The sequence below is a fragment of the Tauraco erythrolophus genome, chromosome 9, assembly GCF_009769465.1.
Source record: "Tauraco erythrolophus isolate bTauEry1 chromosome 9, bTauEry1.pri, whole genome shotgun sequence".
Classification (NCBI taxonomy): Eukaryota; Metazoa; Chordata; class Aves; order Musophagiformes; family Musophagidae; genus Tauraco; species Tauraco erythrolophus.
This window is the reverse complement of record NC_141473.1, coordinates 16619090-16642838: the sequence shown is the minus strand read 5'-3', so window position 1 is coordinate 16642838 and position 23749 is coordinate 16619090. Positions and strand designations below refer to the sequence as shown.

At 53.8% G+C, this 23749-nt stretch overlaps 1 protein-coding gene across 1 annotated transcript; it reads right to left on the bottom strand.

The window, feature by feature from the left end:
• Window positions 1–5479: 5479 nt before the first annotated feature.
• LOC147528247 (ATP-binding cassette sub-family C member 2-like) lies at window positions 5480–23747 on the bottom strand. Its single transcript, XM_086616533.1, has 32 exons — window positions 23706–23747; window positions 22961–23134; window positions 22119–22244; window positions 20911–21045; window positions 20382–20504; window positions 19983–20038; window positions 19500–19731; window positions 18688–18875; window positions 17908–18085; window positions 17167–17421; window positions 16614–16679; window positions 15981–16118; window positions 15494–15640; window positions 15278–15362; window positions 15131–15197; window positions 14837–14963; window positions 14485–14661; window positions 14214–14381; window positions 13733–13919; window positions 12386–12518; window positions 11842–11947; window positions 11325–11544; window positions 10678–10832; window positions 9539–9694; window positions 9237–9436; window positions 8475–8601; window positions 7980–8081; window positions 7740–7883; window positions 7305–7463; window positions 6921–7087; window positions 6447–6641; window positions 5480–6019 (listed from the first exon to the last, which is right to left on the bottom strand). Exons 1-32 carry the CDS (start codon window positions 23745–23747, stop codon window positions 5890–5892), a joined length of 4665 nt encoding a protein of 1554 aa, XP_086472659.1. The 3' UTR covers window positions 5480–5889.
• Window positions 23748–23749: the final 2 nt, after the last annotated feature.

The following is a 23749-nucleotide window of genomic DNA, read 5'->3' as shown; positions in this document are numbered from 1 at the left end:
AGAAAGGACAGATGCAGGGAAGCCGCTGTCACAGTCACTGCAGGACACCACAGCCATCACTCAGAAACCACACCCTTCTCCCGTGCACATCAACCGAGACAAGCTCTTATCAACCCACCAAAGACAATCAACTTTGGTGCAACAGACCTTTCCTGCCAGAACAGGCCTGCTGAACGCTGCCAAAAAGTACAGCAAAGGCTGGTCTCTCGGGAGCCAAAGACACTACCCTTTCTCTCACGTACCACCCAGCAAGGAGGCCCAGGACATCAGCAGTGCTCCAGGCCTGGGAAGTGCAGCATCTGGTAGCTGAGCTGATCACATGCTGCAGTGGTCTCTCTGAGTCCCCAGGATCCAAGTTCCTTTTACCAACTTCTTCTGGCCTGCACAGCTTGAAGACTTTCCCAGCTCTTTCTTTTGCTTCTTCCTTTCTCACATCCCCTGTTACAGCAGCTGGCTGACCACAAAATCCAAAAGGGATTTTGAATCTTCATTCTAAGGCAACCCACAACATCCAAGACAGCCAGAGGATCAATCTCAAGGAGGATGACTGCCACTAAATCATCGTCCTGCTGCTTAGAAAAGTGGAGGTGTGGGGGCAGGTTGGGACGGCACTACTCTAAGGCTGGAACTGAATTTGCTTTATCATACATGCTTTTGGGGAGCAGCAGGTGAAAGGGGAAGGTAGAGTGACTGTAACAATTCTGCTGTCTCATTTTTCATGGAATTCATAGATAGCTCAGAAGTCAAGGGTGATACAATGAGTAACTCCTCAGGAACAACCCCCTTACTATCAACAGCAGAGGCAAGTTCAATGTCCGACTCATTGGTTAATTATTATTGGCTTGTCTGATTAAATCCACCTGTTTTTGTCAATCAAGCTACCCTTAGTGCTAGGTCCTCCAGGCCAGAACCAATACACTGCTAATGAGAGCAGCAGTCTCCTGCAATGGGTAAGAAGTGAATGGAGCAGCCACTCCCTCAGCCCTTCTCCATCCAGAGCGCTGACACCATTCTTCCTTCCGCTCGCTGGCACAGGTGTCCTCTGGCCCTGCTTGTATCCACCTGGAGTGCTGCTGCCAAGGGGAGCATTCGCTCATGACACCTTCCTAGTTAATGCTCTGTCCCATCGCTTGTCTCAGTTTTCAGTACATGTCACAGCCCATCCTCACCCCATCTTGGTCTCTCATTCAAGCTGAAGTGCTTTGCTCAGCACAGGACACCAGCCATCTTTATGCTGAAAACAAGCACACCTCCCACTTTATTTACCCTCATACCTGGGACATTCTCCTAAAAACCCACAAAGTCACCACATTGTCCTTCAGCTCCTTCCATAAAGCTTCCTTCACCACAACTCCCAGAAAACGTTCACTGGAAGCAAGCTAATCAAAACGGTAAGATCTCTTTGGCCAACAACACACCACTTCCCTGTGCTCTCCTGCCTTTATCTGCCTGTTGTCCACCATCTTATAACCTAAGTTTTCAAAACCAGGCATTGCCCGTCTCACACAGGGTCTGGTCCAGCGATCTACAAACTAGTGCAGCCCTCCCCGCTCACCTATTTCTGAAGGGTTTGTTTCTCTGCTTTGTTGTGCTGTAACCCCAGGTGAGTTCAAAAGCCTTTTTTACTTTCTTTTTTTTTTGACTTTACACGAAAGGAATGAACCAACCCTGTGTTTAGAATGCTGAAGGGGCTGTGTCAGCAGAATATTCCTGTTAATTGAGTTACCAGTATCTTAATTATCATCATGACTCATGAAATCGCACAACACGAGCCACGAACTGTTAAACTCAGGTGTTCTGAACTATACTGACTATAACCACAAATTAATTCCTTATTCTGAGTTTGGATCTTTCTTACTGCCTGCCCATCCATCAGTGCTGAAGCAGGCTCTGACACCAGCACTAAGCAGCCATTCCCTTCCCAGCTCCTATGTTGAGAACTACTACATACATTCCCGAGGCGTGTTTTGGGAGACACTGATTGCTCTGATGGATCCTCATGAAAAGGTGGATGTAACCTTCGAGCTGAAGAGATGTAGTTAGTCTTGGTTATAGGTTTTCAATGACCTGGCTCTGTTTAAGGTGGCAAAAGGCGCTGCCACCTTGTCAAATATTACATTTTCCTGTACATCCTCACGGGCTGCATGCTATTGCCAGGATGGGCAGATGAATCTGAACCCTGTTTTTTGCTTCCTAAGAAGGTTCACTATCGCTGCTGTCAGGGGGATTCTCTCCAGCTTTGTGGCTCTTTTAGAGAAGAGCAGGAAGCAAGAATAAAGGTGCTTTATCTCTGGCTCTCTACTCTTTTAATGGACCACTCTGACACCGTTCAGATCTTTTGCTGGGTATCTTGCAGGGTATCTGAAATGAGTCTAAGGCTTCAATTTTGACTAGGGAGCAATAACCCAACAGGCACATTGCCCCAAGCACTGTCTGCAGAACAAGCAGCGGTTGGTGCTTCATGTTAGGAAAAGGACCTGGAAAGTCCCTGAGAAAAAGCACCTTGTCCTCCCCAAGGAATCTCATCATATGCCCATCTCACCTCAAGCACTCACACCCCACAGCCCAGGATGTCTCACAACTACCTCACCTAATCAGTCAGGTAGTTAGAAGCTGATATGGTGAGTAGAACTGTTGGCCAGCATTGTGCCAGGTCAAGCAAGCTGAGCTGGTTACTACTTGGGCTTCAAATCTATGCAGAGAGGGTTTTAATTTCTCATCCACAGGTGGAGATTTGAGACTTGCACAGGAAGGGTACCGTGGAGCTGGCAATCTCACAAGCATCTGTCAAAGCCTCACCACAGTAAATTCCTGAGATGTCCTGTACAAAGCTTCTTCTGGTGGCAATTTGCCTGGGGTTAAATGCAAAATCCTATTCTTTGACCAAAGAAAATGTCATCTTTTCCATTTGTCTTCCCAAATGCTGTTGCATGGGTGATTTCTGGCTGTTGTTCTGACTGGTCTCCATTTTCAAGATTCTTCCCAGGCCACTCCATGCTGCAGTGTCAGCTCACCCACCCACCTTGCCTGGGTTTCACACACCTGTTTACGTTTCAAATTAACACCTTCCTGCTTCTTCCAGGTTACCTTCCCACTTGAGCTTGCTCTCCTGCAAAACAAATGCCATTCCTTAAAAAAATATATATCCTTATTTAAAGTAACTCATTTGTTGTTACTTTCTTAACTCTCTGAGCTGCAGAGACCTGCTGACAGTATTATCTTGGTGTTTCATTGTCCCTCCTGTATATTTTTCTGTCTCAGGTCCTGTTCAGGCTCCAAGTGCTGTGTCTCAGGCAGGATTTTGGGTGTTTGTAGAGGACCTTGCAGGGCAGGGCCTGGTCTGCTGCTGAGGCTTTGCAGTTGCTGTGGAAACACAAACAGCAAATGTTAAACCTCTTGGCTGCTCCCAGGTTCCCCTTGCAGACCTCTGCTGCGTTTGAGTTTATTATAAAGATGATCACTGGGGACTTACCTGGTGAGGACCTAACACAGCCATTGACTTAGCTGACACCAGCCTTTTCCCTGATGCAGGGTGGCTGTGATGGGGGTAGTTTAAAGGACACTTGCCAGTAGGAATCCGTGAAGCCTGCTCTTCCCAATAATTGCTTACTAAATGTAGTGCTGGTTGTGCTGCTAAATCCTCCTCCACAGAGCTGGCCCTTTTGGCTCTTCCCGAGCTCAATTTCAAGGCAGGGCAGCAGAGACACCTGCTTAGAGAGACAGGTATCTTCCCTTCCATATCAAGGGCATCTTCTGAGCAGAGTTTCAGCTGAGTTTCCCATTTGCTACAGTTGGGGGGACTGTCTGGGACTGATTTTGAAGTTGCTCTTTCTGCAAGAGGCTCAGCGATTCATCCTCAGCCCAGGTGGCTGCAAGAAATTGCTGTTTGATGCAGATGCTGCTGGTTTCTGTTTGTTGCTGTGACTCTGCAACAGGAAGGGCTGGAAGCACTGGCACAGTTTCAGCTAGTCATGGGCAGAGTTGGTGTCTCATCTCAGCTGCTTCTTTTCTGTCCTGGGCTGTTTCCGTGCAATAACCCCAGCCTGGCAGAGCGGCAGGCAGGATGCTCAGGCTGAGGCAGCAATTTCCCATCCCAGGTTTCATGCTGCCGCTGGTTCCTGCCATCGCCTGGCAGAGCAGACTGGGAGCTGCCTGCAGGCGAGCAGGGCATGCCCAGTGCCTGGACAGAAGTGGCTGGGAGCATGGGTCTCTCTTGGGGCTCTGAACAGGGAGTTCTGGGGTACCAGAATAAGGCCTGAGCCCTGTTGGGTTGTCCTAGGTAATCCCACTGACACTGCTCTTACAGCTGGAGCTGGTGGCAGGGTCATCTCCCCCAGGCTCACCCGCTGTTGCTTACAGCTGTAACTGGAGAGGTCAGGAGGTGGAAGTGCCTGTCCTGCAAAAATATTTTTACAAATGCCTGAGCTGGAGCAAGTCCACAACTAACAAAATCCCACTGAGAGAGAGCAGCTGGAGATCCTTGGGAGATGGCTGAAGTGGACAGGGATTTATCACATCAGCAGTTTGCTGCCAATCTGAGGCAGGCGGGGTGCTACAAGGGCAAGCTCCTCCTCTTGGGTCAATGTTTCTATCCCCTGTGCTGCTGCTCTGTAAATAACGATTTGCCCTTGTGTATAAGAGGCACCTGTGCAAGTGTTGGGAAAGCTGGGAGGAGTGCCTGGCAGTGCTGGGATGGAGGGCAAAGCCCACGGACTTCATGCAGACCCAGCAGGGCCAGGAAGGACATTTACCTTTCGGTGGGGTGCAGCATGCTTCTGCCGTGGTGTTTGTGCCAGCTGCAGCTCAGGCACTTGGACACCCTCACAGGAAAGTTCTTCCTTAAGAGGAAGTGATTGCGCCGCCCTCTCACCCCGCTGTGTGTTACAGGCCTTGGTGGGGGCTGCGGGTGACTTGTGTTCCTCATGCCACCAGCTGGGACAAAGAGGCTTGCCCTGCTGGAAGTGGGTCGGCAGCGTGCACATGGGTGCAGGCACCCTGCGTGCCAGCAGCCGATGGCAGTGCTACAGCTCCTGGCTTTCATGCCCAAGAACCAAGAAGGATCAAGAGTTTGTCAACAGTAACCACTGTATTTCGTATGTGTGTATGCCAAGTGTAGTATGCACATGTGCTGCCACTTCTCCAGCTTGTCTCCACCACAGTCAGGTTTCTAGTCTAGAGCCACAGCCCAAAGTCTGCCCCACCAGTGGTTACAAAAGCCCCAGGGACTGACTGTGCAAATAAATGAGGCAAAGGGAGCTGTAGCCATGGGGAAGGCAGGCAGACCCTGGCTTCACCTCCACTGCCAGAGGGTACTGTTCATGCCTGGGTATAGCTGTGCTACCTGATTTGGGCTCCCCACCCATGTGTGTCTGCATAACCTGTGTTACCAGCTTCCCCCAAACACTAGCCAGGTTTAAAGAGAAACAGACTTATTAAGCATGCCTTGAAGTCAGACTTAGTTGGAAGACCAGAAACAAAGAAAGTAAATCATAACATTTACTCTTAGATTACACCATAAATTTCATTCCATAGTGCCAAAGCATCTCTCAGATAGGTTTCCCTAGCATGATGAAGTACAAAAACTAAGACCCCCCAAGGGAATCATGGTCTCCCTGCCCGGAAAACAACTTTTCCCCTCTATAGTGGAATAAATTACGCGGCTCCAGACCCTTGTGTGCACAGCAGGCAGGGTGCAGTAGCAAGGTTAACAGCTCACTGAAGTCCAGACTCTCTGTCCCTGACAGCCAGAGAAGCCACCCTCTTCGCTTCCCAGCTGCAGAGAGACAAATTCCTGGGCAGTCCAGCTGCAAGGAGACACCAGTGCCTGCTTGGTGAGTGCCAGCAGGAGGAAGCTGCCTGTGCACACACCTGCACGCTGCTCCACTCCACCTACAGCACAGTGGTTTCTATATTCGTGATGCCAGCGTCCTTTGCCATCGAGGAGAAGACGCCCTGCTTCTTGAGCAGCTCCTCAGGGCTGTCGTATTCCACAATCCTCCCAGCTTGCAGCACCATCACCCTGGCAACAGGGAACAAGAAGGCCTGAGCTCCTGGGGTGTGAGCTGATAGTGCTGCTGGCAACAGCACTACAGCCCCGCCGACCCTCGCTCCTGCTACAGCCACGTTACGTGGTCACCTCCTCTCAGCACAGAGGCAAGGGCACAGCTCTCCTTCGTGTGCTGGGAGGTGACACACATCAGGTGTTATCAACGCCGCTATGGCCTGTTGCTGTGAAGAAGGATCCCAAAAAATGCTTCCCTCCTCAAAGGCATAATAACTGCATGGCCATCCTTCCCGTCCCTCTGTTCTCTCCTAGAACCTCTGCATATTGCTGTCCCGGGCACTGCATCCATCCCTGCCCCTCTGCCCGCATCCATGCTCCTGCTGCTGGCCACCTCTCGCCCCATCCTAGGAGCCGGAGCCCCATTCCCTTTGCCCCACGGCACCTGTTGCTGTCCATGATGGTGTGGAGGCGGTGGGCAATAGTAAGGACAGTGCAGTCAGCAAACGCACTCCGGATCGTTGTCTGGATTAAATGATCAGTTTCCAGATCCACAGCGGCTGTTGCTTCGTCCAGGATGAGGATCTTGGCTTTGCGGAGAAGGGCCCGGCCCAGACACAGCAGCTGCCTCTGCCCGATACTAGGGTGAGGTGGGAACGTGAGTCACCAGGCAGACACCAGCAGGGCTTCTGCAAACCCACTGACATGCGCTGCCCTGGCCCAAGCACCATGCCTGTCCAGCCCACCCTGGCCTTCTCCCAGCTGATCATCTGCCACCCGAGCACCCCATCCCTCAGCATCTTCCTCTCTGGACCACCACAGAAGGGTTGGCTCGCACTGGCTCCCTGGCAGCCCTGACTCCCACATGGAGACCAGGGGAAGGAAGAGGAGCTGGGCATGCCGCCACTCCTCGGCTCACCTCAGGTTCTCCCCTCCCTCGCTCACAGGATGCAGCAGCCCCCCGGGAAGGTCTCGCACATATGTCTTCATGTGGGCAAGCTCAAGGGCCTTCCAGACCTCCTCATCTGTGTACTGGTCAAAGGGGTCCAGGTTCATTCGCAAGGTGCCAGTGAAGAGCACAGGGTCCTGCCAGGAACAGCACAGCGTTCAGCCATGCCACAGTTTGGCCACATCCTGCCCACCCCGCTGCCATCAGCTGGGCAGGGAGGTGACGATGGATGCTCACAGGGCCTTGGAGTCTCCGCAGCACCCAGGGATGAACTACGGTCAACCCATCTCCCAGGGAACAGAGCCTGGGGACGCCGTGCAGCAGTGGGGCGTGGAAAGGCAGGGATCGGCTCACCTGGGGAATGATGGTGAGGTTCTGGCGCAGGTCATGGAGGCCAATTGTCGCTATATCCACCCCATCGATGACGATCATCCCTCCAGCAGCCTCCAGCACCCGGAAGAGGCAGTTGGTGAGGGAGGATTTTCCAGCCCCAGTCCGGCCCACAACCCCAACCTGTGGAAGCAGCTATTTAGACCAACCGAAAGGGTAGAAGAAAACAGGCCAGATGCTCTTTGTCTTGGTCTGGTGGGCATTTCTGCCCTGCATCTGCAATCACCATCTCCCAGACTGTCTCTCCTTTGGCCCCTGCCTGCAGCTCAAGTCCCCAGGAGCCAGGTCCCATCACCATCCCTCCCCAGCCCACAGACTGAAGCCAAAGGACAGAAACAATTTTAACACAGCATCAGTCTGCAAAGAGTGTAGTGAGGGCAGAGGCAGAGAGGTCCTCACCTTCTCGGTGCTCCCTATATTGCAGGTGATCCCCTGAAGAACCAGTTCCAGTTCAGGTCGGTAACGAACATTGTAGTCAACAAACTGGATCTCGCCTTTGCTGGGCCAGCCACGGGGTGGGCGCTTTTCTGTCACCCATGGAGCCTGGGGGCACAGGAGCATTAGCGGGGGAGGCACCCTGCAACGCTGGCTAGCACCATGCTTTGCAGCAGATCTTTGCCTGGACCCTGGTCTCCTCACCTCGTTCTTCACCTTCGTGTACTCGTGTACCCGCTCCACAGCCACAATATTCGTTTCCAGCTCCGCAGACATCCGCACCAGCCAGTTCAGTGTCTGGGTCACCTGCGTGGCAGAGCCAGAGGATGCAGAGCTCAGTGGGATCCATGAACAACCACCTCCCACCTCAGCTCAGGGACTCAGCCCGGCCACGAGCATCCCTGGCCTGGCCCTAACTCTCCACTCCCCAATCGCAGCCCCCTCTCCCCAGCGCTTCAAAAGCTTTGCTGCAGTATCTCCGATCCATAGCAGGATCGTCTCCTCCCCACAGCAGCAAGTATCCCCCTCACACCAGGATGTGTGCTCCCTGGCTCCATAGCAGCTCCCCAGGTGATGAGATACCACAGCTAATCCCCCCTCCATGGATCAGCGCTGGAGGCAGGGCAGCATCCTCCAGCCAGACCAGAGATCCCAGGAACAGCCCTGTCCTGGAATAAGATAAAGCTTTCATTGACTTACATTGAGGGCGGAGGAGACCGAAAGACCCACGATGCCACCCCCCAAAGTGCTCTTTGAAATCACTGCTAGAAGCGCAGAGAAGAAGACCACCAGGCTCCCAACGAACTCCAGACGGATGGCCAGCCACCTGCACCAGGAGAGGACAGCTGAGAGGGGGCGGGACAAACATCTGCCTGCGCCCAAGACAGAGCCCACCAGTAAGACGATCATCCCACCTGCATCCCCGCTGCACCCAGCCCTGAACCCAGCGCTGTAGACATGGCACCTGCACCTACGCAGCGTGTGGCTTTGGCCAATTCCGCAGGTGGGTTCATTTTATCTGTCAGTCCCTGGGTCTCACATGTAGCCTCGTGCACTGGTAATGCCATGTATCAGAGGAGCTCCAACTGTACAACCCTCACACACCCAAAGCATCTACCAGTACCACGTCAACAGCAGTCAGTGTCCGCATCGCACTCCCACCTGGCCTGGAGCATTGGTCTCTTGTCAGAACCCACCAAGAGCATCTCAGCCCTTGACAGCGCAGCTCACCCTGCCCAGGCTCTGGAGGCTTTGCAGAGGGCCACAGCCTGGCTTTCAGAATCACCCTAAATCTCCTTCCCACAGATGGCGTCCCTGTGCCAAGTTCCTCCAGTTCCTACATAGATCCTCAGTTCTGAGATCAAGAGATCAACTGCAGCATCTCAGGACCTCCCTCAGGACCCAGAAGCCTCTGGACAGACCTGTGGCAGGCTGTGCTGTGGCATAAGGAGTAAAACTCACCTATTTGAGACTATCCAGGAGTGAACACTTTTCTGATTTATGTCCATGGTGCTCTCATTTTGCTGCAGGAACCGTTCTTGGTGTTCGTAGGCCCGGATCACGGAAAGGCCTGACACTGTCTCGCCAAAGTGGGAGTAGATGGGAGACCTAGTGACGGAGTCCAGACGCCGTAGCTGGCGTGATGTGGAGATATAGAAGCGCTGAAATGAGGGAGACAGCTTGGTTACCAACACAAAGCCCAGCAGCGACAGAGATACTGCTCTAAGCAGGGCAGAAGCTTCTCTCAAGCCCAAACTACTCACCAGCACAAAATAGTAGCAGATGCCCAAAGGGATGATAATGAGAGCAAAGAATGGGGTGGCCACAGTGATCATGATCAATGTGCAAATGATGGCCATGAAATAGGAGAGCCAGCTGCGGAAGGATGTGGGAATGGTCTCATCTACTGTGAAGATGTCCTGGAGCACAAAGAAGTGTGGAGCAGCAGTCAATGACACCAGAGAGAGGAAGAAACCCAAAGACTCCACACATACATGGTTCCTACACACTCGTGTGGTAACACAGTGCCAGACACTTGCAAATATATTGGATGACACTGAATTTGTGTTAGGGTCACAACCCCATTTAGGGCCATGGCTCTTAGCTTGGGAAGGGCTGATTTAACAGAGAAGCTTTCTATAATTTTCCCCTGTTGCACAGACCATCTTTGGGAACTGCATCTTCATCTGGACCCAGAATGCAGGAGCAGGAATCGAGGCAGAAAGAGGGACAGGACTGACTCCAGGTCTATGCAGGTGCACCCAGGTCTCCAGCTGGTCATCATCCATCTCCTAGCTAGACACTACATCCTACCTTATCTAAGAGTAAATCCAACAGGCCCATAAGCTTGACCTCAGGAGAGATTTTTATTCCCGAAAATCAAGAGGTTGCACCAAAGCAAGAAGTGGAGTGGCAGCACACTTGAAACTGCCTGTCTGTATTCTCTCTCCTTTCTCGTTTTCTCTTTGTTGTATGAGCTTCGTTGACATAGCAAAGACTGTGTATTTGCTGAGAGTCCATAACGAGAGGAACAACTCATTACAGGACAAGAGCTCAAGGCTCCTGCCCCTCTTGGTAATCTACTCTGGATCCTCTTCAGTTTCTCCACATCCCTCTTGACCAGCCCGCCCCACAGCAGGACACTGTATCCAGGTGTGGCCTTCCTAGCAATGAGCTGGGGAGATAGTAACTTCCTGTGATTTGCTGGCCACTGTCCTCCAAGTATAGCCCACAATGTTGTTTGCCTCACAGCCTCAAATCCTCTGTATCCTTCTGCTGCCTTCCTGGCTCTGATTTGGGCTCGTCTGTGCAGAACTGAACAGCAACAGGGTTATGCCACCACCCAGTGCTCTCCGGATCTGCTGGAACAAACACCTTCTCCATGTTGAGGCTGTTCTCTTACCTTGGCAAACCTATTCACAACACGGCCAGTCGGAGTCGTGTCAAAAAAGCTCATGGGCGCACGTAGGATGTTGCTGAGCAGTTGCTGATGCATAACCCGGGAGGCTTGTGTGGCACCATAGGCAGACAGGATGGTTGCAAAGAGCAGGAAGAGACCTGCAAGGAGAGGACAGGGCAGTCATCACCAGCTCATGTGTGACACTGGCAGGCACCCTTTGGCTCAAGAGACACATTAAGCTGCCCCAAGACAGTATCTCGAAGCCCATCACTGTGATAGTCCCACATTCCATTCTATTGGGAGGCCTCAGTAACCGCATCCCACCAAAGGGGAAGATGGCTAACCATTTTGGGAAGCCTTGGGCCCCAGCACTGTCTCCAAATTGATTAAGGACAGTGATCTTCAACCTAAGGGGCAACACAGACTTCTTGGGGCAATTTATGCTGGCTTCAGACTGGTATCTGTCCCCAGTTCCGCCAGAAGCTGGAAGGAAGGCAGCAGCAAGCAAATGAACACAATGCTGGGTCCCCTGCTCCTTGCGGCTGGGTCCCCTGCTCCTTGCTGCACTGCTGGCCGCAGGTCTTACAAACCATACCCCTTCTGGACTACGCAGCTGAGATGAGCAGGATCTCCTGTGCTCCCACACTCACCTTCTGATATTCCCAGTGCCGCGTAGACACCGATCCGCAGGTCTCGCTGTTCCGCGGGATAGGTCTGGTTCAGGTAGAGCTGCGCATCATCAGTCCAGGCGCTGAGCCACAGGTTAGTTCCCATGTAGGCGACATACTCTCCAACGTAGCCAATGGCAATACAGAAAGAATACCACAAGCCAACAGCACGCAGGTACCGCAGGTACATGGAAAACTTCACCTGTGCACCAATTCAGCCCATCACCACTGCCCAGCAAACCATGGCAAACAACACCCAGCACAGCCTTGGCACTCCCTCCTTGCTGCCCACAGTGCTTCTCCCCTCCACCACCTTGCCCACCATTCCCAGGCAGCTATGTCTCCTTCAGCACCTCTTGGCTGCAACGGGGCCACAGCCAGCCAGCACCAGCTTCTCTGAGCCACAGTCAGGGTCCTGTAGCACTGAGCCACGGCAGCACTGTGATTGATCCATCCATCCATCCATCCATCCATCCATCCATCCATCCAACCTCCTCACCTTGCCAGTTTCCACAGCTTCTTTCTCGATCAGTTGCTGGCCCTTCACCTTCTTGGGGGGATCCTCCTGGGCCTTCTTCCAGGAATTGGTGCTGATTTTACTAAGGCTGCAGGGAGGCGGTGGGCACCATTAGTCACAGGGTGCTGGATGGGACCTACTCGCCTGAGAGTCCATCCCTATGCTGCAATGGAACTCCAGTGATGGAGCCTTCTGGGAAATAATGTCCTAACTGGGCAGCTTTGAATGAGCCTTGCCAAAGCCTTGGTGTTTGCAGCCATGAAATCATAACCCTCAGCCCCAAAAGCAGAACCAGCCAGCAGCAGGAGTTTCAAGGAAGACCACAGAGTAAGGCTGTGACACACTCAGGTGAGTAAAGACAAGACCAGATGCTCCGGACTCAGTCCAGCTTGTGGTAGAAGCAGCCATTGCTGGCTCCCAGACCCTTCTCTGCAGGAATCCACCTGGGAAGCCCCCAGATCCTGTCTCTCTAGGGAGCAATGCAGGGGCCAGGGGAGACAGCTGAGAGATCAGGTCACATTCCCACCTGCGACTGAACTCTCTCTGACGGATGCTGGCCTCTCGCTTCAGGGTCATGGTCACCACATCATCAGGGCTCTCCTCCACGCAAGGTACAGCGTATTCATCAACCTCATCTTCATCCCCAGCTAAAGCAACAACTACAAGCACATGGATGAGGAGAGGTAAGGTCAGGCACTGAAGAGAGAGCAGATCCCATGCACCACACCTCTGCTGCACTCAGCTCCACCCTGCAGCCCAGGTCCCAGCTGTGTCCTACCACCACAGGTGCAAGCCCCATACAGCAGGAGGAGGAAGAAATCTGTTGTGCTGCAAGGAGAACTGCCCGGGCACGCAGGGCTAAAGGCCTGCATGGAGGCAGTCCCTGCTGCTGACTTAACCCAGTACCACTGGTGGGACCTCAAGTAGAGATTTGTGCTAGTTCAGCAGGTGCAAGATCTGGTAGATCATGTCACTCCTGTTCAGGAGCATCTCTTTGAGCAGGTGGAGATGGGCCCTGAGGGGACGGATTGGGAATAGCCAGGCTCCAGCTGGACAACCAGGCTGAGCCCAGGCAGGGTAAGCACCCATCTGACCCGACACCACTGCTCACAGTAAAACTGGGGAACACGATAAAGATCAAATGTTATCCAACAGCTTGTTTAGAATGAACCAAAGGACCTTTCTCACCCCAGCATCACTAAGGTATGGAGCCTGTTGCCACATAAGACTATGAGAGCCATAAACATAAGTGAACTAAAAAGGGAGTGAAACAATTAGACAGGTCCTTCGCTGGCTGTTCAACACAATGTCTGGATGCAAATCATAGGCAGAAAGTCCTTGTGCCACTGATGGCCAGAAGGATTCTCAGCAGCCACCAGTGGGGCCTGGGCTGGATAGAGTCAGGTCAGACTGACAGATCATAAAATCATAGAATCATAGAATGGTTCGGGTTGTAAGGGACCTCAAAGATCATCTAGTTCCAACCCCCCTGCCATGGGCAGGGAAACCCTCCACTACACCAGGTTGCCCAAAGCCTCATCCAACCTGGCCTTGAACACTTCCAGGGATGGGGCATCTACAACTTCTCTGGGCAACCTGCTCCAGTGCCTCACCACCCTCAGAGTGAAAAATTTCTTTCTTATATCCAATCTAAATCTCCCCTCTTTCAGTTTAAAGCCATTGCCCCTTGTCCTATCACTACATGCCCTTGTAAAAGTCCCTCTCCAGCTTTCCTGTAGGCCCCCTTTAAGTACTGGAAGGCTGCAACAAGATCATCCCAGAGCCTTCTTGGATCAGGTCTTGGGGTTTTCATAATCACCAAGACACACGCACGTCCCTTCTGGCTGCTGCAGCCCTGTTGTGCTCCCAGTACCTGCGGTATTTCTCTCTGAAGCATCCTGCTCCTGGCTGCCGTACAAGCTCAGGAAGTGGGCAAAGGCCCCCCTGTTTTCAAGCAGGGCACTGTAGGAGCCGTGCTCAGACACTGCTCCTGCCACCAGCACCACGATGTTGTCAACCTGGGGCAGGAAACTGATGCCGTGCGTCACCAAGATCCGTGTCTGCAACAAAGCAGTTGCGGGGTAGTGAGTGTCAGAGCACCCTTCGCCCCCGGCCATAGGCCTGCAGGCTCTCCATCCCCTACTTGGGGACCTCTCTGCTTATCACTGCCTGGCTATGGGGACATGGGGCACCCCTCTGGGGACCCATGAGGTCTCTCCTGCCTGCTGCAGCCCCACATGAAAGTCACAGGACCCCTCTGTCTCAGGCAACCTCAGCCTTCCCTGGCTGGTCAACGCCATGCCAGTGCCATTCCTGCCAGGCCAGGTGGTGGGGAGGAGGGCAGGGATGCTCACCTTCTTTTGCAGCAGCCCTTTTGGCCCCAGCACGTTCTCGAAGAGGTACTTGCCAACGTGAGCATCCACGGCAGACAGAGGGTCATCTAGGATGTAGATGTCTGCATCGTTGTACACTGCCCGGGCCAGGCTGACTCGCTGCTTCTGTCCCCCACTCAGGTTAATGCCCTGGAAGGGAAAGGACTTATCTGAGCACCTGGCTGGCACAGGGCAACAGCTCTGTCCTCTGCTGCAGGTGCTATGGGAATCCCGTAGTGCCCAGGGCTGATACCTTCTCTCCAATTTCTGTCTGGTCACCCGCAGGCAGCAGTTCCAGGTCTGGAAGGAGGGCGCAAGCCTTGATGACCTGCTGATACCTGGCTTCATCCAGTTCTGACCCAAAAAGGATGTTGTCTTTCAGTGTAGCATTCTGGATCCAGGCCTGCTGGGGGACGTAAGCCAGGGAGCCCTGGAAAGAGAGACACAAGAGCAGCTGCCTCCTCAGAGCATCAGCCTGAGTGCTGCCCGCTCCTGCAGCCTGTCCGTGTCCGGAGCCACCACTCTGGAACCAATCCTGCCCTGCGGCCCCCTGACAGAGCCCCCAAACAGCCCAGCAGCCCCCTACATCAGCCAGCTCCTCTCACCTGGATGTTGATGTGTCCCTTGATATTCTCCATCTCCCCGAGCATGGCTGACACCAGTGAAGATTTGCCTGAGCCCACAGCCCCCACCACGGCCACCAGGCTCCCAGGCGCGATATCCAGGGTGACACTGCAAAGGCACGAGGGCTGAGGCAGTAACCCTGCCAGCTCCTGCATGGGACCAGCACGGAGCACTGTCTCTGGGGCAGCACTGAGAGGTGACTGCCATCCACAACTAACTCCACAGAGACTCCTTCTCCCCACCCATCTGCCCCCCACATGGCGCAGAGCACTCACTCTCTTATCGCAGCGTTGCCGTCCTCCTCCCAAGCAAAGGTGGCCTCCGAGAAACGCACAGCACTGCCTGTCAGCAGAGAGCCATCCCTCAGGGCTGGGAAAGCCCAGGGTAGGGCCAGCCTGTGACCCACAGGGAGGTTCACCTACCTGCAATGGGGTCATGGTGGATAGCTGAGGTGTCCAGCTCTTCTCCACCCAGGTAGCGCTCCAGCCTCCCAGTCGACACGTTGGTCTGCCATGGCAGAAAGAAGATGGCATGTAGGCACAGGGCACAGCTGGGTGGCTGGCAGGAGCCCCATAAGCAGAGCACCTCATACACGCAGCCCCAACCCAAGCACCAGCCTGCCCTATGTGAGGTCTGACCTGCACCACAGAAGAGAGCACCATGGGCAGTATGGTCAAGGGGAAGCGCAGCACATTGAAAAGTGAAGTGGTAGTAAAGGCCTTCTGTGCATCCAGGATGTTGTTCTCATCCACCAGCACGTAGACAGCAAAGCTGGCCAAGGAGACCTAGGACAGATAGCAGGAAAAGCCACCATCAGTGTGGTTATGTGCAGCCCAGACCCTCACGCTTCCCTAAGGTCTCAGAAAGGTCTTCCTGCTGGGGACCTGTTCCCCTCCTGCTTCCCGTTCTCCTTTGGGCCCTGTCTCACCACTATGATGGAACCCCTTTCCACCACAGCTCTCCTGCCAGCAGCCAGGACCCTACTCTGCATTCCAGGCATCTGTCAGCCAGGCCCTTCCTCGCTGCAGGAGCAGCCAAGGTTCCCAGTCTTTCCCATGCCCTTGGAAACAGCCCCAACCCAGCTCTGAGGAAGGTGCAGCCCTCCCTAGGTCTGCTGGCACTCACCAGAAATGGGGCACACGTGAACACGAAGATAGAGATGGACTGCAGGTAATTGAAGTTCAACAAGTGCTTGAGCTCATGTGCGCGGATGTCATTGACTCGCTTCTCAAATGAGGGCTCCCAGGCAAAAAGCTTCAGGATCTGTGGGATGAGCAGGGTGAGCAGATGCTGGCCTCACAGGAACGCCCACCTCCACACTCAGCTTGCTGGTGGCCAGCATCTCCATCACCAGCTCCTGGCTGGCTCAGAAGCCTGCTTGGCCACTGCATCTCCCCTCTCCTGTCCCATCCCATGGCTTATAGCACATCCCCACAGCATTCCCACTCCTTCATCCTCGGCTTACAGGTTGCTGCCAGCCCCTCTTCCACCATGGCAGCCTTCTCACCACCACAGCCATCCAGAAAACCCTCAGAAAACCCCCTCTTGGCTCCCAAGTCTTGGTCCTGGTACCCAGTGCTCCTCTCCAGCCAACCTTTCAGAAGGTGAGGAAGCCAAGGGAATTGCAGAGACTGAGGCTCGGCTACACTAGACACAGGAGCCCCAAACTAGACTATAATGCTGGTGCTGCCTCCAGGTACAATGCACCAACAAGATGGGTGCAGCAGCTGCCCCGGGTGTCTCCACTCCACTCCTCACCTTGATGCCACTGAGGATTTCACTCATTATTTTCATGCGTTCGTCCTTGTTCTTCATGTTACTCTCCTACCAACAGAAAAAAACAGAGGTCACCTAAACCAGATGGCAGCTCACCCTTGGAAATACATCTGGGCTGCCAGAGGGAAGGGAAGGGCAAGCTCCAGAGCCCAAAGAAGCCATCCCACAAAGCTGGACCTTTGCTCCCTGGGGCTCTGGACAACCTGGGAAAAAAACAGCACCCTGTTGTCAGGTAGAAGCTAAAGCTTTACTTTATGGTTGGTAATATCTCACTCTCAATTCTCAAGGCTGCACCCAGTCCTGTCCAAGTTCAGCTGTGATGGTGGAACAGGTCTCACCTGCCTCCTGCTCATCTCACCTGATCACTTCCTGGCTCAAACTAGAGACAACCCTGGCCCAAGTCAGATGAATTTCCTAGGCTGAGAAAGATCCACAGCATAAAAGGGAAAGGTAGAGAGTGTGGAAAATAAGCAAGGAGAGCAACAGTGGGCCTCAGAGTTGTGAGGCCAGGGAAGATCTTGCACACATCACTGACCTGGATTCTTTTGGCCTTTGCAACCAGGAACGCATTTATGGGAATGAGCAGCACCATGACTGCAACGCCAGCCAGGACAGAGGGACCCAGCTCTGCCCAGAGGAAGACAATGGACACAATAATTAGCAGGGGGGCTGACCACAGCTGGTGAAGGAAGTTGGCCACATCCATGAACCTCTGGGCATCAGCTGACATCAGATTCACAGTCTCTCCCACTGTGGATTCCCTGCGGGTGACACTGGACATGGTGAGTGCCTGGAGAGAGAAAGCATAATCACTGCAAGCTGGTCTGGGAGCAGCCTGGCTGCCAGCAGCATGGTGCAGAGCAGGGAATTAGCAGGCCAGGCTGAAACTGCTCCTGGGTTTGCTCCTGGTGCCTCTCTGCTGGCCACAGGTGCTGTCATCACAGCCTGCATGCCAGAAGCCACTGGATGCTGGGGCAAAGGAACACATTCCCGGGCAGGAATCCTAGTGGCAGCTGCCCTCAGTGTTGCACTGCTCTGAAGAGAAGCCTCCCTCGGCCCCTGGTAGCTGTCAAACACACAACTGCAGCACCCAGGTCCCAGGCAGAACTGCCCCGTGCTGAGTGGGTGTCTCACAAGCCAAGCTGTCCCTGTGCCTTCTGGGAAGCAAAGGGCATACACCCTAGTCACACCATGGTGATGGGGCAGGCGATGGATGCCGGTATCCCCAGCCCAGCTTGGAGGAAGCCAAAGCAGGTGATGACAGGGCCATACCAACCTTCTTGTAGATGGCAGCAATGAGAGTGGCACGCACTTTTATGCCAAGCTGAAAACACAAATTGTAGAACTGCTGCAAGCAGAGGGACTGGATCAGGGCCACCAGGAAGAGCAGAATGGCATAGAGATAGCCTTGCCAGGCAAAGGAGTCCTCATCAGACACAAAGGCGATCAGCAGTCTGGAGGGTAAAGAAGCCTGTGAGACCCCCACCCTACTGAGACAGACTCAAGCAGGATGCTTCAAACTAACGCAGCGAGAGCATCCTCATGGGAGCAGTGGCAGGGACCCTGCCCCGCACAGTTGGCTCCATGCTCAGCAAGTTGGGGACCTCTGTTCTGCTGAGTGTCCCTGTTCTGCCAGGGACTCTGCATTTCACATACAGCAGTGGGTCATTAATGTTAGATCATCCACAGAGACTGTGCAGCTCTGCAAAACAAACCAGGCAGGTCCTGTTGGGCTGAGCCGGACTGACTCATCAAGGGCCCCAGAAGAGCCAGGACTGTCTCCAGGAAGAGAGTAGGATTGCATAACAGAGGATGTAGGGAGCAAGGAGCAAGACATCACCCTTAAAAGCTGGCAGCCAGCTCAGATCAATTCTTCATTAAACTGTAACCCAAAACGTCATATCTTTGGTGAGGGCACAAAAATCCCCAGGGTGTAGAACTGGGAGAGGTACGCATATGGAGATGGTGGGGTTGGATGCAGTGCACATAGGCAGGTGGTAGGACTGGATGCAAAGCCAGGAGAGGGCAGGGACAGAGTCAGAGAGAAGGGACTTACTTCAGCAGCTGAGGGCTGACAAACACAAGTCCATCATACACCAGGTTGAAAGCCACCGATAGCAGGAGGTTCTGCCAGAAGGTCTTGAACAGGGTTTTAATCAACCATCCTCTGGGGAAATCCTTGCGAGGATGAGAGTCCCCTTTGTCTCCCCTCTTCTTCCTCTTCCGCTTCGGCTGCTTCTCCTCCTAGAGGGAAGCCAACACAGAAGGAAAGGAGCTGGTTGCACAGGTTCCTTGCAGCTGGAAGGATGCTTCCAGGGCAATGCCACAGCCCTCAGATCACGTATCCTGAATGAAGCCTTAGCTTTACCTTCTGTCATGTTCCCTCTCACTGATCTCTGCTCATGTCATACACCCCCAATACTAACACCTCTCCTGTGCAGATGGGCCAAAACAGCTATTGCAAACCCCAGACCAGCCTGAACCCCTCAGGCCAAAAATCAGGCACCCCAGGAAGACTCTGGGGCCAGGGGTAATCACAGAGTGATGCTCACTCTGACCTTGTTGCTGGGAGGTATCAGAGTTAGGGAAAGACAGAGATAAGGGAGCTGCTTGTACTGCAGCCTTGAGGGTGGCTCCTTTCTGTAGGGCAGAAGGATGGAGACTTTCTTGGTCTCTCAAAACACGGGGATGCGCCGAGGACGGGCAACACCTTGTCATGGGTTCCCCCATCCTTGCCCATGGCCCTGCAGAATCAAAGAGGGGAAAATCTAGCAAAGCAGGCTGCAGGGAGCTGAGGTGACCCTGTTCCCTAATGCTGGACCTGGATCTCTCAGTCCCATGCAAGGCCAGGAGTGGGAAGGGATTTACCAGCACCAAGACGTCCTGGCTCTGGGCCTTGGTCACGTTGTTCCCATGGTCGAGGTCACCTTCCCGGCATCTTTTCTTGCGTTCCCGTTTTTCCAGTTCTGCTTTGGCCTTCCTCAGCGCAGTCTTCATGTTCTTCTCAAAAACAGTGTACATAGCCTGCGTCTTGTCTTCAGCTTTCAGTTCCCAGACATCCTCTATCTCCAAGGGCTTGCGATAGCCTTTGAAAACCATGCTGTTGGGGCAGAGAAATCTCCCCTCAGCAAGTCTCTCACACTACACCTGAGGGACAGTCCTTGCTGCAAATGCAGAGCCTTCACACCAAGCCTGGCCCCGAGCTCAGGCTGCACAGGTTGCACCAAATGTGGTGCCTCTCACAACTAACTCTAAGCAGCCTGTGCTGCAGGCTCCCCAAAAACAGCACTGGCCCAGCCCGAAAGCACCCCCACATTTCACCAGCCCAGCCTCCCGCAGAGCCCAGCTCACCTGGTGTACCATTCAAATGTGATGGAGCTCAGGAAGGAGGCTGTCACCTCTGGGTTCTAGGGTACAAAGCAAAGTGGGTACCAAGAGATTGTTGACGCTGAGGGATGGTGTTGACAAGAGCTGGCTCAGCACCCCCAGCCATTAAGGAACTCCAGAGGTTTCAAACCATGCCAGCTCCAGCCCAAGGAGCCCCATCTTGAAGCCAGAAGCAGTCCCACTTGGACACACATGCAGATGCCCCAGGCTGCAGGCTCCAGCTCTCACTGTGCCCCTTGCTGAAGTCCGCAGACCTGCCCTCCCACAGGAGCCAGCAGGAGTCTCTGCGTGGAGCCCACCCTGCCCCACGCAGCACCAGCCACAACATGGGACCCCAAGCCCACTCCCACATGGACCTCACACCTTCTTTGTCATTTCCTTTGTTTCTGGAGCGACGTCTGAGAAGCCTGAGACAAGGAAGAGCAGCAGCTGGAGCCCATAGGAGATGAAGAAAAGGACAAACCGTGGCAAGTCGGTGATTGGTTCCTGCAGGAATGGAGAGGCCAGGATGACTCTTGGGGCTTGTCTCAAGACCACTTGGCCCTCACAAACGAGATCCATCCCCAGGACAGTCAACATGGCTAAGCCCAACAGGATAGCGCAAAACTCACTCTGGGTCCTGGCTCAGCTTCCCTTTACCACTCCTCCCTGCTTCTCCCACACCTTCTCCCACAAGTTCAGAAGGGGAGGAATTGCTATTGGAGAGCTTATGCCTCCCCAAAGACAGAATGAATTCAAAGAGCCGTTCCTTCTCAGGTCTCTTCTGGATCTCCAAGGTCCTCAGGGCAGCTGGGACCTCAGTGATACCACTGAGAGCTTGTCAAGAGATGAAGTCTGAAGGGACTTTCTTTGGGGACAGAACAAGACCATGGGCAAGTGCAGAGCTCCTGACCTGCAGGGCTTTCCGGACCAGCGACTGGAATGGCAATATCCCACAGAGCAAGGACAGTGTCCAGAAGCAGAAAAGTACCCCTGAGTCTCTGCGCAAGCAGAAGCGTCGCGCTTCATGGATCAGCAGGACCAGGAGCTGGAGGAAGGAAAATCAGTCAGAGATTCAGGTAGGGCCACAGGACTAGGTCTGGGCTCTAAATGTTCGTTTGGAGCATGTGTTCCAGGATGCCAGAACACATGATTTGCTGGGATTCTCCGTCTTGAAGACACCGAGCTACCAGTGCCTGAGGTCGCTGCCAAACCTACATAAGCTTTGGAGTCAATTGCACAGGACAAAGGTTTATTTCAGGAAGACAGAAAATCAGGCTCCTCATAGGAAAAGCAAGGTCTGAAGACACCCTGACACTACAGCAGGGCACTATTTCTCTTAGCTGTTCTCACCCCAGATTCTCAGACGTGCCCAGCTGTGAGGTGTCACACTTTGTCTCCCACATACTGCCTCCAGACCTGGAATCGAAGCCAGATCAGAGACCCAGCAGCGCAGTCTCTCTGGGCAGTGCCCTTGGTTTATAATCTCACATGAACTCTGCATGTGAAACTAAACGACACAACGAAATACAACAGAGAGCAAACGGCGGGCGTTACTTCTGCTTTCAAGTGTAGCTCGTGAGCATTATGGCTTTGTTCAGACTGTTAGAATATCCCATGTCTCATACAAAGTATCTACAACTTCCACCAAGCTCATAGCCCCTGTGTCCTCAGCTTTCTTCTCTGCCTGGCTACCCTGTGGCACTTCTCAACTCTTCACACAAAACTGAGAAGCAAACCACAGGAAGCTGTGAGACATCAGAGCAGCGAGCCATGGTCTGATGTTCACGCTGTGCAATCAGTCCTGTGAGACCCCTACTGCTGCTACTACAGCCTCTGCCAGAAGGCTCAGCCACTCTCACAGGCGTAGTATCTATCCCAGCTTTAAGGATGGAGGATGGAGCACCGTACGACCAGACATCTGCCCTCAACCTATTGCCCCTGTGCACCACCCACACGCGGTCTGGGCTAGTCCTGCCCACCCTCCCGGCACCCGCTCCCCTCGTGGGCACGGCTTCCAGCTCATCTCTCTGCTAAGGGAAGTTTTCTGCTGCTTGGCCCCGCGGTCTCACAGCCTGTCTCGCTGGTGACACACAGCAAATTGACCGGCTGATCCCTTACCCAGGTGGCGATGTACAGGCTGGGGTTTGTGTACTGGACAGCTGGCACCGAGTCCTGCTTCGTGTCCTCTACAAATGCCAGGGCCAACTCCGCCACTGCTGTCAGCAACAGCAAGGTAGCCAGCACCTGCGGGGAGAGGAGAGCAGCTGTGAGGGGAGACCCAGCCGTCGTGGGCACTGGGAACCGCTGGGAGACACCACAGTTGGGCACAAAAGCACTGTGCCGCATACACTGTTACACCCTTTCCAACCCAAACCTGGCCCAAGAGAGCTTTCTAGGGTCCTGTGAACCTGCAGCACTTCCACAAGAGCACTGCCATCATGTGAAGCTTGGAGGATAACAGCCTACAAGATGAGAGGTCCCAGTACACACCTCTCGCCCTCCCTCCCAGTGCATCCCAGCCCTGTTATCCCCTGTCCCAGATATCTGAGGGTAGATTTAGATTAGATGCAAGGAAGAATTTTTTTAAGGTGAGAGTGGTGAAACAAACACTAAAACAGGTTCCCCAGAGACGTAGCAGATACTTCATCCCTGAAAACAGGTTGGACAGGGCTCTGAGCAAACTGACCGAGTTGAAGATATCCCTGCTCACAGCAGTGGAGCTGGACTAGATGGCCTTTAAAGGTCTCTTCCAACCCAAACTATTCTATGATTCTATGCCTCGTCCTGGGCTCCCCTTTACATTTCTGTCTCGGATGGTGCCCTAGCCTATTGCTCCTTCTCTCCTACACTTCTCATGTCTCCATCTCACACCTAACTCCAGCCCAGAGGCTTTCCACTCACCACCTTTCCATCTGAAGCTGCTCCAGCCCGCCCTCTGTGCCCCCCCAGCCTGATTCTACCTGTTTGATGACGTAGAGTTTGGTCACAGATGACTTCTTGGCTTTGGATTTGCACATGGGCAGGACCTGCCATGGAGTCAAAATCCAGAAGAAGCCAAGGGGGATCCAGACCAGCACAGTCTGCTGGAAGCACACAGGCAGATCAGCATCTTCACGAGCGAGGAAGGAGGCGTTCTGGAGGCAGCAAGGACAGACAGCCGAGTCACTTAGGATAGCTCAACTCTCATCTGGCTCACAACACAAGAGCCAGCATGCCTACAGCTCCTACCACCCTGCTCCACCCCATCACAGCCCCCTCCCCAACACCCACCTTCCTGTCTGAGCCTTACAGTGCTCGTCCAAGGTCCCAGGTGACATCTCCCCACCCACCGATCTGCCTCAACCTGGGAGGGCATCCCCCACAACCAACCCTTGCTGGAGCCAAGCCAGCTGCAGCAGCTAGACCCAAATCGTTCCCTGAGAGGTCCATGCAGGGTGTCCTGTGTTCCAGCTGGGCTGCAGGGCTAAAACAGGACAGGGCTCACTCAGGGAACTATCATTTGCATCCTTGTCTAGTGAATACCACCCAGGCAGTGCACAGCACTCGGTGCCACGGCAGCCCTGGATAAATACCAGAACCTCAGCCGACAGCTGGCAGTTGGGTCCCACTGGCTGAACACACTGTGAGCCTTGAGATCTACTGCTCTCCCCTTCCACTGAGCCTCCTATCCCAAGAACGGGTCGTGGGGGTAATGCAGCCACTCACCCAAAAGACAGAGCCGCAGAACTCCTCCAGGGCTGCCGACATGG